At 49.3% G+C, this 17297-nt stretch overlaps 1 protein-coding gene across 10 annotated transcripts in view; it reads right to left on the bottom strand.

Annotated features, from left to right (window-relative positions):
- Abcc8 (ATP binding cassette subfamily C member 8) overlaps nucleotides 1-15988 on the bottom strand; it is a 74397-nt gene extending 58409 nt beyond the window's left edge. For 7 of the 10 annotated variants that reach the window (XM_026398968.1, XM_026398969.1, XM_026398970.1 and 4 more), the window contains exons 1-6: nucleotides 15822-15988; nucleotides 14397-14538; nucleotides 10842-10963; nucleotides 5764-5930; nucleotides 3855-4097; nucleotides 2788-2976 (exon numbers count right to left, since the gene is read on the bottom strand). In XM_026398968.1, the coding sequence (XP_026254753.1) occupies nucleotides 2788-2976; nucleotides 3855-4097; nucleotides 5764-5930; nucleotides 10842-10963; nucleotides 14397-14538; nucleotides 15822-15969 (1011 nt within the window). In that variant the 5' untranslated portion in view covers nucleotides 15970-15988. The remainder of the gene's footprint in view (nucleotides 1-2787; nucleotides 2977-3854; nucleotides 4098-5763; nucleotides 5931-10841; nucleotides 10964-14396; nucleotides 14539-15821) is intronic. The other 3 variants (XM_026398975.2, XM_026398976.2, XM_077797526.1) reach the window with 2 other exon arrangements.
- Between the last annotated feature and the right edge of the window lie 1309 nt (nucleotides 15989-17297).

Genomic DNA, 17297 nt, shown 5'->3' with positions numbered 1-17297 from the left:
TCCCTAGGGAGTGATGGGGAAGGTGCATCAGAGACCTGTCAGGTCATAACAGTAACTAAAGAAGTCAGAGAGGTCCATCTGTGTGGCTGCCAAGTGCCAAGTGTGTCTTGCCAAACTGAGTGTCCTGGAAGTGGGGAGAGAACAGGGCAGCCACTGATAAGGAATAAACAATGGGTGTCCGGTTGTGCAGACTGCAGTAGGATGGATTCAGGCGGGGCTTCCTCACCCAGTCACTGTTCACCACCCAGCAGAAGGGGGCTTCCTTCTTCATAGGTTCATAGGACCAGAAAAGCACCTGACTCTGCATTAGTCCTGCTGGGAAGCAGGGAGATGAACCAAATAAGCGCAGTAAATGACCCCTTTTCCCCATTTTCTGGACTCAGAAGCCCGAATGAGAATCAAGCCATATCCCAGGCAACCACATCATTGAGCGCTCTTTTCTGCAGATGCTGGAGAGTGTATTTACTTTCAACTCTCGTTTCTATGTCGGAAATTTGCTGATTGTATTTGAGCTGCAGGGAACAAATATTAAATCTGATAAAGCCTGCTGCCATTGAGGCAGGGCCATCTGTCTGAGGGATTTATGTGTTGATAAGGAACTGGGACAAGAACATTCCAATGAGAGAGCAATAAATCCTAGGGTTTGTGTATAAATAAAGAGAAAAAGAGATGGCAAAGGTAATGCTCAGATGAACTAAAAGTTTAAGTGCTGTTCTCACCATCTCTGGAACATCCTTTTATGCACTCCCACCTTTGAAGAATTCTCCAAGGGTTTTAGGAAACACAGGAAGAAGAGGAAGATGTGAACAAGTTGATAAGGGCTCTGGCCCCTGTCATTTCCCCCTCATATTAACAACTGGCTTCATGTAGCTGTAAGATTGTCAATGGAGAGTATTCTGGGGTTGCTTATGTTAGACTAAAGCTGACACTTCCGTGGATAAGAAAAGTGACCACTCCTCCCTTCTTTTTTGGGCCAAGTAAAGACCAAAGGCTCCAAAGGCCAGAAAAGACCTCAAAATCCATCAAAATTTAAGTAAGCAAAATGAATTCTCACACTATTAATTGAATAAGAAATTTCCCCCATATGTCCAACTCCTGTCAAGGTCCCATTCAGACACCTCTCCTCTGTGAAGCTGTCCGTGACCACTGGCTAAACTAGTCACTCCCTCTTTCCACAGTTTCATGTGTAATCCTCCTTATAGTTATATGGAACATACAGCATAAACATATTTTATAAAGATTTCTCTCTCCCTCACAATCCTTGAAGCCAAAGTTTATGGTTGGATGATAACAGTTAATTTAGTAACTTGATCGAAAGTATCCAGACTATGCATTCAAATCCTAACTCTGTTACTAACTAGCTGAAAGACTCAGAGAAAGCTACTTAACATCTCTGAACCCCAAGTTTCTGATCTGTAAAATGGGGATAAGAATACATATCTCATGAATATGAATATAGAAATTATACCCCAATACATCTGTTTTAAAAAAAAGAAACCCAAAAGAACCAAAGGGTTCTTTTAGAGATTCAATGAGATAACATATGGGTGACCCCTGTGCACAGTGAGGTATGTACCAAGCAGACACTAAGTGGGTGTTACTGTGTTAACAGTCCTCGTCCTAACCAGTGCTTCCATATTCTCACAGCCCCAGCTAGGTCTGGTACACAATAGCTTTCAATAAATATTTGCTGAATAAGTCAGACAAACAGATTTGGTTCATCTCATATTTCTTTTTTTTTTTCATCTCATATTTCTGACCAAGAATGCTCAGCTGACTAATTATATCTCCAGAAAAATTAACATATACTCCTGAGGATTAACTGCAATCTGCAAGTTTAGCAGTGGTGAGATGAATTAACATTACACAAGGAGTGTCTTAAATTATTAAGAGTCCTACTTATTAATTCTCTGCATCACTTTTGGACTGTCTGGGTTAAAATGTTATAGTGACTTCTTCACGGAGAAAAGAAAACCCTGAGTCTTATAAGGGTTGAGAAGTTTTCCATTTTGTGGTCATCTGAACTTAAGTAGCTGGAAAGAATCAAGTACCCCTCCGCTCCCAAAGTGGCTGCCATTGGCCCTCAAGCAGGGAAAATAAACCCCAGAAAAAATTCTCCTCTCTTTTGTCCAAAACATTTCAGTTTGTAGCATCTTTGAAGATGGAAAGACCATTGGACATCATCTAGTCTAGTGGGTTTAAAGTATGTTTAAGCAATGGAACCTTTTGTTAAAGAGAAGCTTTAATGGAAAAGTCCAACATTTTAATAGAACTAGGGGAACTCTGAATGAAATTTGCAGTTGAGGAGAAAAAACCCCCACCCATGGAGGCTTCCTTCATCCCTTCCCTCTGATAGCAGTCTCCAAGATGCTCCTGCAGAACTTAAGAGCTAGGGGGAGCAGAATGGAAGAAGACCGAGTCCTGCAAACTTTTTCTGAGTCAATTAGGAGGACCAGGACATAACACACATAACAAACCATAGGAGCTCTAGGCATAGGGCAAACACATAAACTTCCTGCAACTTTCTGATTGACTTCGCAAGAGGAGCAGTTAATGGCAATGATGGTGGGGTAAGCAAAGCCAAGTGTCATGCAATTCCTGAAGCACAAGTTCACCTCTTGGCATTTTGGTTGTCCAGATACAGAGCATCCTCTGCAGGGGGATGTTGCTGAGGGCTTTGTGCACATGTACAATGGCCTCTTGCAATCTCATGCACAGCTGTGTAGACAGCTGTGAGATAAACAAGCCTTCTAAAGGGTGCCCTGCCCTAACCCAGGGGCAGCCTACCTTGGGCTGGAAGTCGTGGTTCTCCTTCCCAAGGTGGTCCACAATCCCAAAGATGCACAGTGGTCCGGCAAAGCCCAGCAAGTCAGCCAAGATACGGAAAGTGCTGCTCAGGACCAGGCGCCTCCCGAAGGCATGGCAGAGTGCCCGCCAGATGGCCCGGGCACCCTGGGTGCTCTGTGCGTCCTTCCGCTGCCCAGAGAGATTCATAGCCAGGTCAGAGTGACTGAGGACTCATTCATGACAGAGCCCAGCCTCCCAGAATTCCCCTGGCTCCTGATGCCTGGGAAAATCCAATGGTTACATCCTCTGCAAACAGGTAAGCTCCAGGAAGAAATCATGGAATCGCTAAGTGCATGGGTGGGGTGTGTCCTATCAACACCGACAGGGTCTTGATAGGGAAACTGAAGACAGAGGATTGATCAAGATCACACAGCTGGTAGGGAACTCTCTGATGAGGACATGGCATGTGCCACATTCATTCATCACCATCCACCACCATGTCTGTCTTGGTGTTCCCATGGTGCCAGGGTGGAGGCAGTAAAGGATCACTGGACTGGGAGTCAGGAGACTAGTTCTGCCACCTACCAGCTGTGGGTCAGCTCTGAGCAGGTCATGGCCTTTGTCAAGGCTTCGGCTTCCTCCTCACTGATATGGGGAGATCTCTGCCTGGCCAAACTCATAGTCATTGTAGGGATCAGGCCAATGCCCCACATCCCTACTGGGTGAAAATCCCCTCCCTTATAATCAATGAACTCCAGAGGGAAGAGCATGGGGCACAGGGGAGTCCAATGGGATCACCAGGTCTCAGTTTCCCCATCCACAATGAGGATGTTGAACCAGATGACCTAACTAAACTGTAAGGGCCATTCCAATTGTGACCATCCTATGAATTTTTAGTACTGGACTTGTCCCTGGTTTACCGTGACTCAGGACAATCCTCTTTCTTTCACTGGACCTCAGTTTCCCCAGCTGTCCTACCAGGGATTTGACCTGATGCTTTCTGAAGTCCCTGCCTGTCACTCTAAACTGGTGTGCAGGGAATGGATGGTGTGGTCACACCCACTGACCGCCTGGGCATCAAAGGCCTCGCAGAGCCGTCGGTAGTTGGTGAGGGCCCTCATGGCGATGGGCAGTTTCCCGATGGCTCGCAGGTCGATGGGCTTCTTGTGGGCTGTCTTGATGAAGGCATTCATCCACCAGTAGGTGCCCTTCGACAGCAGGTTCACGAACGGCTGTAGGAAGCGCACCCCCAGATCCTGAAGATCCTCAGGGGGTTTTACCTCCCTTGGTGTCTTGAAGAAGATGTATCTCTGTGGAGCACAAGGCCATGGGGAATGGATAAGTGCAGCTCCTCACCACCCCCAACTTTGCCCATCAAGGATCAGGGCTGTGACATCCCACATTTGACTTCTAATGGACGTGGCCATCTCTGGCCTGTGATTATTTCCAGGAGAAGGATCCCTCAACACCTCTGGACCACTGATGCCAGGGCCTTCTCACTTTGTAGCTATTCACTGAGGTCCATTCTGAATCCCATTGGCTGGGCTGGCCTGGGTCTAGGCTGGGTTGGGGAAAAACAGGGGTCTCCCATATACTGTCAATGAGATAACATGGTGCCCACAGATCTGAGGGCACCATGGTGTTTCATGTGGAGTTCACAGCACTTGAAGTTATGCAGAGCAGGTTCCAGTCCTTCCTCCTCCACATACTAGCAAGGTATTTTTGGACAGGCCTCATGGACAGTGTTTCTCCGCCTCTACGGGGGTAGAACTTGCTTCCAGGATTGCTGTGAAGGTCAGCCCGAGGGTGGAGATGTAAGGGGCTTTGTTTCCCCTGGATAACCAACCAAGAGCAAAGGAACCAGAGAAATGAAAATTAAAGTAGCACTTTAGACTCATGGGAAGGCCCAGATGAGAAAGGGCCACCACCCTTTCTGGAGGGTGGGAAAAGGTATTCTCATTCATTGCAGTTGGACTGCAGACTTTCTGGATGGGCAATATGCAATATTGATTAAAATTTAAAATACACAGACCCTTTGACCCAGCAATTTAACTCCTTGGACTCTTTCCCATAGAAATAAAAGCAACAATACATAAAGATACAAGTATTTCAATACACCATTGTCTGTGAAGGCAAGAACTTGGCAACAAAGTGAAAGTCTATCAGTAGGGTGAAAACTGAATAAATTACAGCTCATCTACCTGATGGTCTGTTATGCTGCCATTAAGAAAATGGCACTGACTGTATCTGTGTGTTAGAAGGCATCTTAAGTGATATTTGTTGGGTGAGAAAAGCATGATGCAGAAAACAATTGTATAATATGATGCGATTTTTATAAAATAAAGGGGAAAAGTGTATGCATTTTATACATGTGGAGCAAAACAATCCTGAATAGATATTTATTGAGATTGATGAGGGGTTTTATGTTAATAAAAACACAATATGGAAAGAAACAGGATTGTTCATCTGAGCTATGCAGGAAGGTGGGGACAGGGGCAGAGGGAGGAGAAAGTCGGAGTCTGGGGTGGAGAAGAGAGAAGGAAGGGGGTGGGAAGACACAGGAGAGCCAAACACAAGACATGTGCGCAGTCATGGCTACCCATTCATACATATGTATGAGTCTATGAATACACTTAAGCACTAACACCCCTGAGATAAAGAAACGGGGAGAAGTCAGTGCAAGAAGTGTTTTTTTTTTCCTCTCTGTGGGAGTCAACCCATTCTTCAACTCAGCTAACCATGTCCTTGCCCCCCACCCCTTGAGGGGCCTGGAGTAGAAGGACTGGGCCAGTGGAAAGGCTCTCCTGACCTCTCCCCCCAACCTCCCCTCCCCTTTTGGGGCAGCTGAAGCAAGCTGGCTACTTCTTGGTGTTGGCCAAGCTGCAGGGTAGGGGCTAAAACTAAGGGTCCCACAGTGGTCAGACCCCCCACCCCCTTCCCACCCTGACCCAAGTTGTCCTCCGGTGGCTTGCTTACCCTCACCCTGATGACATTGAGCTCCACGAGAAGTAGCATCCCGTACAGGATCACCAGCAGCCCGGTGAGGCAGAAGCGCAGCTGCGAGAAGCCAATGGCGTGGTCGTAGAACTTGACAAACTTGATGGTCTTGGTGATGAAGGCCAAGGTCCAGTAGATGAGCAGAGCTAACAAGGAGAGACAGGACAACATGGAGGTTGTATGTGCAAGTTCACATGTATGAGCACTTATATGTGCAACTATGTGGGAGAGGAGCAAGAATGACATGTTGGGGAGGCAGAGGTGTGCGTGCACACATTCTTGATGAGGGAACGTGCAGGTATGACTGTATCAGAGTGTGTCCCTTTGACGTGAAGTACATTTATGACAGGCAATGTTCAAAAGCATGAATGATGTCATAAGTCAAACTGGTCAGACGAATCTCCCTTAAATAATAATGAGAATAGGAAGATTATACGTTGAATTTAACTATGTTATAGGCACCGTGCCAAGTGAGCACTTTAAACACATGATCTCATTTATTTCTCACAATAACCTTGTAAGGAAAGCATTGCTGTCACCCCCAATTTATCAAAGGAATTGAGGCTCAGAAAACTTAGGTAACTGATCCAAGGTCACAAAGTCATTAAGTGGCAGAGCTAGTCTAATACCAGAGGTCATGCACCTATGCTCCCTGCTGTAACAACTTCCCAGTGGAATTTCCAAGCTGGAGAGATCTTATAGGTCATTCAATGCAGCCTGTTTGCTTTAAAGATGAGGAATCTGAGGCCTAGAGAGAGGAGGTGACTGGTGCAATATTGCTGCCTGTTCCTGGCAGAGAGAGGGTGAGGGCTCAGGTCCCTCATGAGGCTCCTTGCAAGCCTGGGAAGTAGGGGACACAGAAAAAATGAGTCACAGTCCTGTAAGGCAATGCAGCAGAGTGGTTAGAGGTCTGTGGCCAGATGTGCATGGGTTCAGATCCTGTAGCATAACTGCTGTGTGGCTTTGAAGTAGGCACACAACCCCTCTAGGCCTCAGTTTCCTCATAAATGGCGATAATAACAGCACTACTTTGAAGGCTGTTGGAGCAACATGAGGAAAGTGTTTAGCACATTGAGCACAGGGGCACAAAATGCTCTTTTGGACATCAACTGTTGATATTTTTATTATCTTTAGATTTCATATTTTGGGCAAAGTGAACATTAGAAACTATCAGTGGATTCTATCATAAATTATCATCCCTCCCCCTAATCCACTATCAGCTTGGGGGAAAAACACCAGCAACAGCTAGTTATGTCATCTTTAGAGGTGCTTTGGCATTGGCAGCCCCTGCCCTCCCTGTTCCTACCGCCACATGAAATAAGGTCAGCCCCAGACTCCTAGAGCTTCTCTTGAGGCGCCCTTCAGTGAGTGAAGGAGACCTGCTGCCTGCTCACCATCCCAGGGATGCCAGGACTGCTCCTGGGGACAAAAGCAGAGATCTGTCCAGTCTTACCCTGGACTGAGAAGCAGGTCAAAATATTGGGCCCCACTGCACCACCGGGGTTCAGCATGCCCAGAAGGGCTGACGCTGACTAGGTCCTTGGGTGAGGCACAAGGATAGTGGGGCAGAACCTCTCAGGGCTGCAATGATATCCCTCAAAGCTTGGTCTGGGCTCCAAGTCACAAGGAATCCACGGCAGGAGGCCTTCCCCTGCCTCCATGACTCTACCCTCCCTACAGATTTTCTCTCAGGCATCAGGACCTCCTAGCCTTGATGAAGGCTGCCAAGTGGGGCTGAGACTTGAAAACGTGTCTCACGTGGTCTTGCCCTGACACTTAACAGATGTGGTCCGATTTGATCTTCTTAAAACACTGTGGCTTAGGTAGGGTTGTTGTTCCTGCCCAGATGAGGAAACTGAGGCTCAGAGAGCCTGAGGGCCTCATTCAAGGTCACAGAGGGGGTCAATGGTGGACCCAGGGCCAAGCCCAGAGTCATGTCCACAGTCCTGTCCTGCAGTGCCAAGCCACACATAGCAGCACTCAGCAAATGCTTAGTGCTTGACTGAAAGAAGAGGGAAATGTTCAGGAGAAAGAGGCGTTGAGAGGGGGTTGCCGCTGAGCTCTAAGCTCTGGAATCCCCTGAACCCTCCTGCTCCCCACTTCCTCTCTCTCTGTTCGGCACCCCTCCCTACCAAGTTCAGTCAGTTTTACTCCCCAATACATTGAATCTCCCCACTGCTGTCCATCCCAGGCCACCATCTGTCTCCTCTGGACCACTTCAAGAGCCTCCTCTCTGGCTCCCCCACTTACCCTCCTCCAATCTGGCTTCCATAAAGCAATAAACATGGTCACCTTTAAAACATCTCAATGTGCCCACGTTCACAGCAACATTATGCATAATAGTCAAGAGGTGGAAGCAACCCAAATGTGCAATGATGGAAGGATATCACAATATGGAATCTCCATCCGTTGGAATATCACTCAGCCTTTGGAAGGCAGAAAATTATCACACATGTGACAACACGGATGGACCTGGAGTATCTTATACTAAGGGAATTAAGCCGATCACAAAAGGGCAAACAGTGCATGAATCCACTGAGGTCAGTTCCTGGAGGAGTCAAATTCATAGAGACAGAAAGTAGAATGGTGGTTTTCCAAGGCTGAGGCGAGGAAGAATGGGGAGCTGTTGTTTAATGGGTCTAGAATTTTAGTTTGGGAAAGTGGAAAGATTTTCTGAGGATGGACAATGGTGATAGGAGTGAAACAAAGTGAATTTACATAATGTCACAGAACTGAATGCTTAACAGTGACTAAAATGGTAAATTTTATGTTATGTATATGGTAACTCACCTCCCTCCACTACTCTCAATGGACTCCCATTGCTCTTCCAACAAAGACCCATGCCAGTGGTGTATCCTTTGAGGCCCTGCCTGGTGTAGGCCTCACCTGCAGCTCCAAGCTTCAAAGCTCAGCTCACTTCTGTTCTCTATTCCAACTACCTTTTTTTTTTCTTTCCAGATTCCCTAATAGGCTTTGTTTGCCAGGGCCTTTGCCCATGCTGTTGACGCTGCCTGAAGCACTGAAGAGTGCTCCTAGGTCCAGCTCTCAGCTCAAGCATGTCTTTTCCCATAGACTTTTTCCTTGGCCTCATCTGGAGTCTCAGGACAATGATTCTTTCATGGAATAACATGAGCCACATCATGGTTTACTTTCCTATGGATTCCAGACCTATGACCAGACATCAGCTCCTTAGAGGACTGGTTATTTCCCTAATATCCACTGCCCTCATCCCTGTAGTTCCTAGGTGCATCCCCTTCACTTTTCTGCCTCTATGGAGCCTCTTTTCAAGTGGCCAAACTCCAAACAAGGAGACGAAGGGAGAAAGTCCTAGTTCCTTGGGAAGGGACTAATCCATCCATGAGTGGCAATTTGTGCTTTAAAGAGAGAGTATCACATGCTTGCTGGAGAATGAGAAAATGAAATCACCAGATGCTGAGGGCGTATTGCCAGGGGGCACCAGTCAGCCAGGCCCTGGTGGTTAATGCAGGGCTCTCTGTAGATGAGAACTGCTTCAGAAAACTGGAGCAGGGGGCTCTCTGAACCCTCTTACCCTACTTCTCCAAGTGCCCATCCACACTCTCATGGAGGTCTTGGGTAATCATGTGGATGATCCCCATGGAGCTCAGATCCCACCTCACACAGGAAGGGTGCCCTGTGACTAGCTCACGAAACACCTTTGCCTCCCAATGACACAGCAATGTCATTGGCTTAGCACAGAGTATTCTAGACTCCGATATTGATTAAATGCTGTGATTCCTAAAAATCACAGTCTGACTTAATGACACACCCTCCAACTTTCAGATATGTAGCCCTGGTCTTTGATACATAGGCTAAGCCTGCACAGAGGCAGATCTTTGGCTTTATAAGTTTGGCCCAAAGGATGTAGCCTGAGGATCAGAAACTGGAGGCTGTGTAGATGTCAAGTTGCAGCTTCACCACCTGATGAGCTGGGTAAACTGGTGCAAATCACTTAACCTCTGAGCCTCAATTTTCTGATCTATAAAGGGGAAACAGTAGTGGGACCTACCTCATAGAGTTGTAACGATTAAATGCTTAGGAAAGAGCCTGGCCTATGGTAAGTCCTCAGTGAGTACTGGTATTAATTTTAACCGCTCTGAGTTTTATGTCTGCCTGTGTAGCATAAGGACGCTACCAGCATCAACAGAGCTAGTCGTGGGAATGAAGACAGACAGGCAAGTAAGGGTAGCACCGAGCCTGGAACCACAGTGCACACTTGATAAGGTCCAGCAGTCACTGTGAAGTCAGAACTTGCAAGTGGGCACCGCTTCCTGAGTCTCTAAGTGCTGGCAAACCTCAGGCTCTGGTCCCGGGGTCTTTCTCTTCTCTCTCCAGATGATTTCATTCAGGCTCAAGCATTAGATGCCATAGACCCACCATGGCTGAATGTATCTCCTGCCCTGACCTCCCTCTGAATGCCAACTCTTTGATCCAACAACCCACCCAATCCTGGAGCTGGCTGTCTCAGAGACATGATAAACTCAACACGCCCCAAACACAAAACTTGATTCTGGGCCAACCCCCAAGTCCTTCTTCCGTGCCATATAGGTTATTAGCACCACCATCACCAGGAGCTCAGGTCTCCCCTGGGAGTCTCCCTTACCCCTTTCCTGGCCCCTGACCTCACCTCCTTCACTCTTGCTCCTGCTTGTTGGGCTGTGCCCACGCTGGCCTCTTTGCCAAGTTCATTTTTATCAGAAGGACTTTGTGCTGGCTGTTCCCCTGCATGGAACACCCTTTCCCCAAATATCTGCACGCTTACTCTTGGCAGAGCTTCCTTGATCACCTTTTGTAGCTAGCGATGCTGCGATCACTCTCTACCCTTACCCAGCTTGATTTTCTTCACAGTACTGCCACCACCTATTTGTTCATTACTGTCTTTGCCTGTCTCTATCATCAGACTGTAAGCTCCGTGAAGGCAGAAATCTTTTCTTCTTCATTTCTGAATCTCCGGCACCCAGAACAGTGCCCGGCACACAAGAAGTCCTCAGCAAAACATTATCTGAAGGAATAAATGAAGATGCCCCCTCCTCCCCTACCGATCAGCAGCTTGGGGAAGTTGGAGGTCTCGATGTTATGATAGTAGACCACAGAAGTGACAGCGGCCATGAACGCCATCCCAGCTGGCATGTACAGGTGAAGATGGCGGGATTCCGTCACCCTGGGATGGGGGAGAGAGAGAAAGAGAAGGAGTGAGAGGATGTGGATATGGTGAATATTCCAGTAGAGAACCCAGGCCTTGGGCTTACTGCTCAGCACACAGTAGGGCCTCGATGATGACCACAGCTCCACTTCATATTCTGGCAGTTCTGCCCAGCCCATACCCCAAGCAGCCATTAGCTGAGGGACCCAGGAGTGCAGAAGCAAAGCTGCGAGGGCTCCGTGTTCAGACCTTGGGATTCATGAGCCTCTCTCCCTGGGTTCTTGTTGCGGAGCTTTGGCAGTGGCCACTGTGAAGGCTGGAACCACTTCCTTGGAGTGAACACAGTTGGCTCCCTGTCCCTGAGGTCCTGTGGGGCAGCACAGGGGCCTGTGCATCCCAGCTCACTTAGCAACATCTCCATTGAACATGAGTGGCACAGGTCAGCACTGGTGATGGGATGACACTGGTAAGTGTCAATATTTGTTGAGCATTTACCCTGTGCTAGGCATGGTTTGAGCACTCGATGGCCATGTAACCTTCGTAAAACCCCATGAATTGGGCACTGTTAGTCTCTCCATTTTGTGGTTGAGGAAACTGAGGCATAGAGAGACAAAAGACATCCAATCACTGCCAGCTCGTGTCCTCCCCACCTTAATTCACAGAGGCCTCTGTGATGGGGGATTCAGACCTGGTGGTAACCCCATAGGGAGCCTGAGCCTTCTCCCAAACCTCAGTCTTCCCCAAGACTGGAGATGAGGGTCACCTTTAGCTGGTTTGATTGTGCTCCTCTGCGGATGTCAAAACTGGCTTGGCTCAGTTTGGCACCAAAGGCCCAGGTGACATGGCTTCCAGCTGCTTTTCCAACATTGCCGGAGCCTCCTCTTTCTGCTCTCACTATGTTGGGAACCTTCTTCATTCCCAGAGGGCTTACTTCAGCCAACTGCCTCTGGGTGCCCTAACTTGCACTGGTCTTTCAATCTAGTGTGCCAAGGGCCCCTGCCCTGGAGAAGCTAGCATGAGGAGGAGGCCACCATGACCAGAGTTTCTGTTTGACTAGGATGTCTAGTCTAACCAAACTAGAGATTGAAGACCATTGCCTTAACCAGCCCCTACTCCCACTTGCCCCCTAAATTTCCAGGTAGGTCTGAAGACTCAGGCTGGAGTGGATATGGGATAACACAGGGCAGGGTCTTCAACTTCTGCTGTCTGTTCATTTTCTGTGCATTTCTCTCATGTTTGCTGCTCAGGAGTGTGGGCCCACAAAGACAGGTAATACCCAGCTCAGGAGCTGACCTGTTCCCTGGGGAGGCAGTCATTTGCATTGGGCTGGTTTGAGGTACAGATGCAGCCACACACAAGAGGGGATCTTGATAACCTGCAGGAAGGAGTCTCCAGACTGATTCCTTAGAGTCTCCCATGTTCTAGTAATACACTATCTGCCCAGGGCTCTGTCACTCTGGACTTGTAGCCTGTACATTCTCTAATTTTATCCTCTATACTTTTTGGAAGCAGAAAAGCCAGGGGTTGTGATTCTTTCACCAGAAGAGAAAGAGAGGCTCAGAAAGGCTAGAGGACTTGTCAAAGTCCCATAGCTGGTTCAGAGCAGTAGAATACCCAGGTTTTCCTTCCTCGTGGGCAGGGTGCTTTCTTGGTCACCCTGGCTAATTAAAATCTAATGAGTACTTCTAGACTAAGGGCCCACAGGCATCCCTCCCCTCTGTAGCATTTATGCTGCTTTGGAAAGTGTGCTGGGGTGGAGGGGGGAGGAAGACTTGTCACCTGCTAGTTAGGTAGCAGTATGCAGTATGCCCTACGGTCTTCTTGCCCGTCTGGGGAATTTGATCATCAGGAGGAGCTCCTGCCCCAAAGGCAAGCAGGTATCATAGTGATCACTGCTGGTGCCTGGATGCATGAATATTGGCCAGGGGGTTGGGATGGGGATGGTGAGGACGTGTGAGTGGGGGCTCCAGATCAGCTGCAGGAACCAGGCAGGGCTGGTAGAAGTCAAGTTTGGGCATAATCTGATTTCAGCTCAGAGGGACTGGACCTCAGATTCTCAAGCCAGATGTCCTTCCCCTGAACCATCCCTTCACCAGGCAGCCATTGTGCCTTGCAGACTCTTCCACTGTGCCTCAGTGAGATGACTGCTCCATTTCCTCTTCTGTTCCTCACTGCTGACATACTGTTTCCGGTTGCAGTTATCTCTCGCCTAGACTATTGCAATCACCTCCCATGGCTGTTTCCACTTCTAGCTTCTGCCAATCTCCAACCTGCCTTGGACAGCCCTTGGGCTTCTACCTAAAAATGCTATCCTGATAATATTCCTCTTCTGCTCCAAACTGCTGATCAAATCCAACCCAAACAGGCAGTGTGGGTTTTGAAGCCCTTCCAAGATGCCCAGCTCTGTTTCCAAGTCTCAGCCTCCACCGCTCCCTTGTATGTGCTCAGTGCCTAGCCTGCATCACTCCTCACACCTACCTGTTTTCCTTACTCAGCCCCACTCCCCTCTAGCCTCTAGCTCAAAGACCTTCTCTCCATGCCCACCTTTCCTCAAGGCCTTGACCTCTGCTACAGCACAGGTGGCTTTGTTCCTCCTTCCTTCCTCCCCAGCACTGATGCCCTCCCTCCCCTTTACTCCTCTGCCTGTGGGACCCTAGCCATCTCTCCAGGCTCAGCTCCAAAGCCCCTCAACCACAGAGCTCTTCCAACATTGCCTTCCCCACTCCTCTCAGAGTATGTACTTGTAACATGATTTTATTTATTTTTCTAAGGGTTTAAAAAATGTTTGTGGAGCCTTCATGTGTCTTGTACTGTGAATACAAAGATGAATAAGAACCAGATTCTAAGCCAGAGGCCTTTCTGACTCTTGAGATGGTTTTGCAGTTAGGTCCAAACTTCAACATACAGTATGACCTGTGCAGTAGCTAAGAGTGAAACATAGGATATGAGGCCCACAAGAAAAGTGGGTGCAGGGAAAAGGCTATTGGGAATGAGGTGAGAGGCAGGTGGGGCAGGACTCTGATAACCTGGATACCCAGGGGCTGCATCTTTTGAGCAACTGAGAACCAAGGAAAGGCCTTAAGAAAGAGCGAGTGACACACTTAGTCTCCCCCCATCCCACCCTAAGAAGGTAGCAACCGCAGCTTGTGGAAGAGGTCTGGTATCTTTTACAGGAGTTGAGGCATTCTAATAGGCTCTAGCATTATTTCACTAAGTGTTGGCATACAGATCTCTGTTCCCTCTGTCCTCCAGGACTGAGGACAGGGCCTGGGTCTCATGTGTGTGTGTAATGCCTGGCAGAGAAATCTTTGTACACTTTATGCTAAGTAAAGAGTTGCTAGATTTAATAGCAAATGATACTGGTTCATGGAAGGCAGGTGTGATGGGGTCTCCTGGGCCTTTCCAGAGCATCCTGGAGCAGATCTACTACCCTGAGTCCATAGTCACTCACCCATCAGACAGGATGCCCTCTGCAATCTCACACACCAGTACAAAAAGCAGCATGAAGGTCAGAATCCAGCGCAGATTGTGCCCTGGGAAATGGAGCCATGTGCTGTGGTGGATGTGCACCTTGGAGCTCTGACTGCCCCATCCTGTAGGGAGAGACAGTAACAGGTAAGAAGTCTGGCCCACCTGAAGGAGGGTGCATGAGCCCCACCAGGGTTCTTGGTTCACAGCAGGGTGAGGTACATATTAGTTCACCTGTTCATGAGGAGCCCCAAGGCTGGTACACACGAACTAAATGTATAAGCACAAAGCCTGGATCACAGCAGGCTGATCCTGTACAGGTATCCATTTTGTATGTTGGCCTCTTGTATGACAGGTCATCAGGTCAAGAATAGAAGTATAAATGCTATTTCTTTTTTTAAAAATTTTGATACAGATGTTAGCAAGTATTGTGTTTCTTTCCTATCTTTGTTATCTTGGTCAATAACTAGCAACTTACTTCTACAGCAATTTCTGTTTAAATTTAATTTTGTGACCTTCTTTCCTTTCTTCCTCAAATCTGTATATGAATTTTAAGATTTACTATTTTTCTTAAAATGAATGAACACGTTCTGGGGAAAGAGGGGACACTCTGTGTTGACAAAGCTGACTGGCTGAGGCGATTCAAGGTCTTGGAGAGATAAAGAAGACCGGAGTGAAGACGCACTCAAGGGTTGCCCCAATTGTGGCGCCCAACTTCGAAGAGGGATTTTAAGCAATCACACTGGGGGCCACCGGGGTCGCTGCGAGAGTCTCCAGTCAGAGCTGCTTGGCACTGGGCTGGAGAAGTTGCACTCTGGAGACACGCGCCCTGGATGGGGATCTGAGTCCCTAGCTCCCGCCTCTCCTAACCCAGGGCACGGTCAGCCCCGGGACTGTCAGAGGCTACCGACCACTGTCTGGCCCAGCCTTGGTGAAGCGCGGGGCTCGCTGGGCCTCCATTCCGGTCTTGGAAGCACAGCCTGTCCTCCTCCCAGGGCCCAGCTGTGGCTGACAGGGAGCATGCCTTGGGGGAGGGGTGACCCGGCTCCCTACTCAGCACCACTGAGGGTGCAGCCGAACCCCTCCCAACCTTCCTTCCCTTACGAAGACCTCTGCTTTGCCCTTTCTTCACCCAGCTTTGGCCCCGAGGAGGCAAAACTTGGGGATCCCTGGGGTCAGGAAAAGTCCGCAGTGTTTGGCTTGGGTTCGGGGACACCCCAGGAGGTGAAGGATGCGCGGGTGTGCGATTGTCGGGAACTGCGGGCGGGGCACAGAGCAGGGGACCCCAAGAGAGAGGCAAGAGGCGGTCGCAGGACCGCAAGGGGACGCGGGCGGTGCGGCGCGCAGCGCCTCCTTCTCCGCCTCCTCTTCTTTCCCTCCCCTCCTCCGCCGCTCGCCGCGCGCTCACCGATGAAGAGGATGGGGAAGGTGATGAAGAGCAGGAAGACATGCGGCACCACGTTGAGTGCATCCACAAAGCAGCCGTTGTTGAGGACGCCCTGGTCCACCCGGTAGGCGGCCGAGTGGTTCTCGCTGCCGCAGAAGGCCAGGGGCATGGCGGCGCGGGTGCGGGCTTGGGCTCGGGCTCCGGATGGCTCCGCGCGTCTCCCGCGCCTCGGTCCCTCGCAGCTCCGCCGCCCGGCCAGCCGTCAGCACCCCCCTCCGCCCACCGCGGGCCCCGCCCCGCCCCGCCGGCGCTCCCTCCCCCCACCCGCCCTGCTCCGCCGCCCGGCCAGGGCAGCGCGGAGCCCCACAGCCCCGCCGCACCCTCGCAGGCGTCCCCACTGTGTCGGCCCGCGCGCCCAGATGTGTGCGGGGGTCCCTTCGTGAGTGCCCCTCTGCGCGCGTGCGCTGGGGGAGAGAGGCAGGGCAGGCGGGTGGGGCACGCTCGCGTTTCAGTGGGAGTGTGGGGGATGCAAAAGACAGGAGGAGGGTCCTCGTGGGCCCCAAGAGCGTGAGATTGGGGTCCCGAGAGTAAACTCACCTGAATATGGCTCCAATGGATGTAGTGAGATCTGAGGGTCCCCGTGGGCACAGAGTGGCACAAGTCCCCACCCTGTATGGATGAGAAAATCTGTGAAGAACTTAGGAGGGCACTTGGAAATTTCCAAAAGTGGTCCCAAGCTCTTGGTCTAGAAGGTACTTTACAGCCTATCCAAGGCTTTCCCACAGGGATCTCTCAACACTCCTGCTAACTAGTTGAAATTGCTTCTATTTTTCTGATGAGAAAAATGAGGCCCAGGAAGATTACATGACTGACCCAAGGTCCCACTGCCTGCAAGCTGAGAAACATTGCTCTAATCCAGCTTCTCAGATTCCCTTCATACCCCCTTCTTTGCTCATGCCTCAAATACATTACAATGTTACAGGGACTGTCAAGAGAATGTGTAGAACAAGTGTTAATCCTGGCCAGAGAGTTGTGAGGCAGTGAAAAACAACTGGATTCTTACCCTCACCTCTTTTTTTCTGAAGTGTTGGGGATCAGATCCAGGGCCTCATGTATGCTAGGCATGCACTCTACCACTTAGCAGCATCCCTACCCCCAGGATTGGAGTTCTTAACTTGACCTGGGACAGGCCTTGCAGGTTCAAGGATGTGGCAAAATTTTAACGGCAATGTTGTGCCTTCTGTTTTTGGGGGAGAGATTCTCATAGTAATGTGGCAAAACAAAGCAAAAACCAGAAAACACACACACACACACACACACACACACACACACCCTTCATGTAGAAAGGATATGGAATGGTAGGGGTATGGAGCATAAAGGCACATATTCCACATAATCTCAGGAAGGATTAAGAGAAGGCCCTTTAGCCCATTTCTGCAAGCTTCTCTGAACATGTGCTGAGTTTGGTCAGAGACCCCTGAGCACTTCCATCACATT

The sequence above is a fragment of the Urocitellus parryii genome, chromosome 4 (assembly GCF_045843805.1).
Source record: "Urocitellus parryii isolate mUroPar1 chromosome 4, mUroPar1.hap1, whole genome shotgun sequence".
NCBI classification, from domain to species: domain Eukaryota; kingdom Metazoa; phylum Chordata; class Mammalia; order Rodentia; family Sciuridae; genus Urocitellus; species Urocitellus parryii.
Note: the sequence above shows the minus strand (reverse complement) of the source record. Positions and strands in the feature narration are given on the sequence as shown.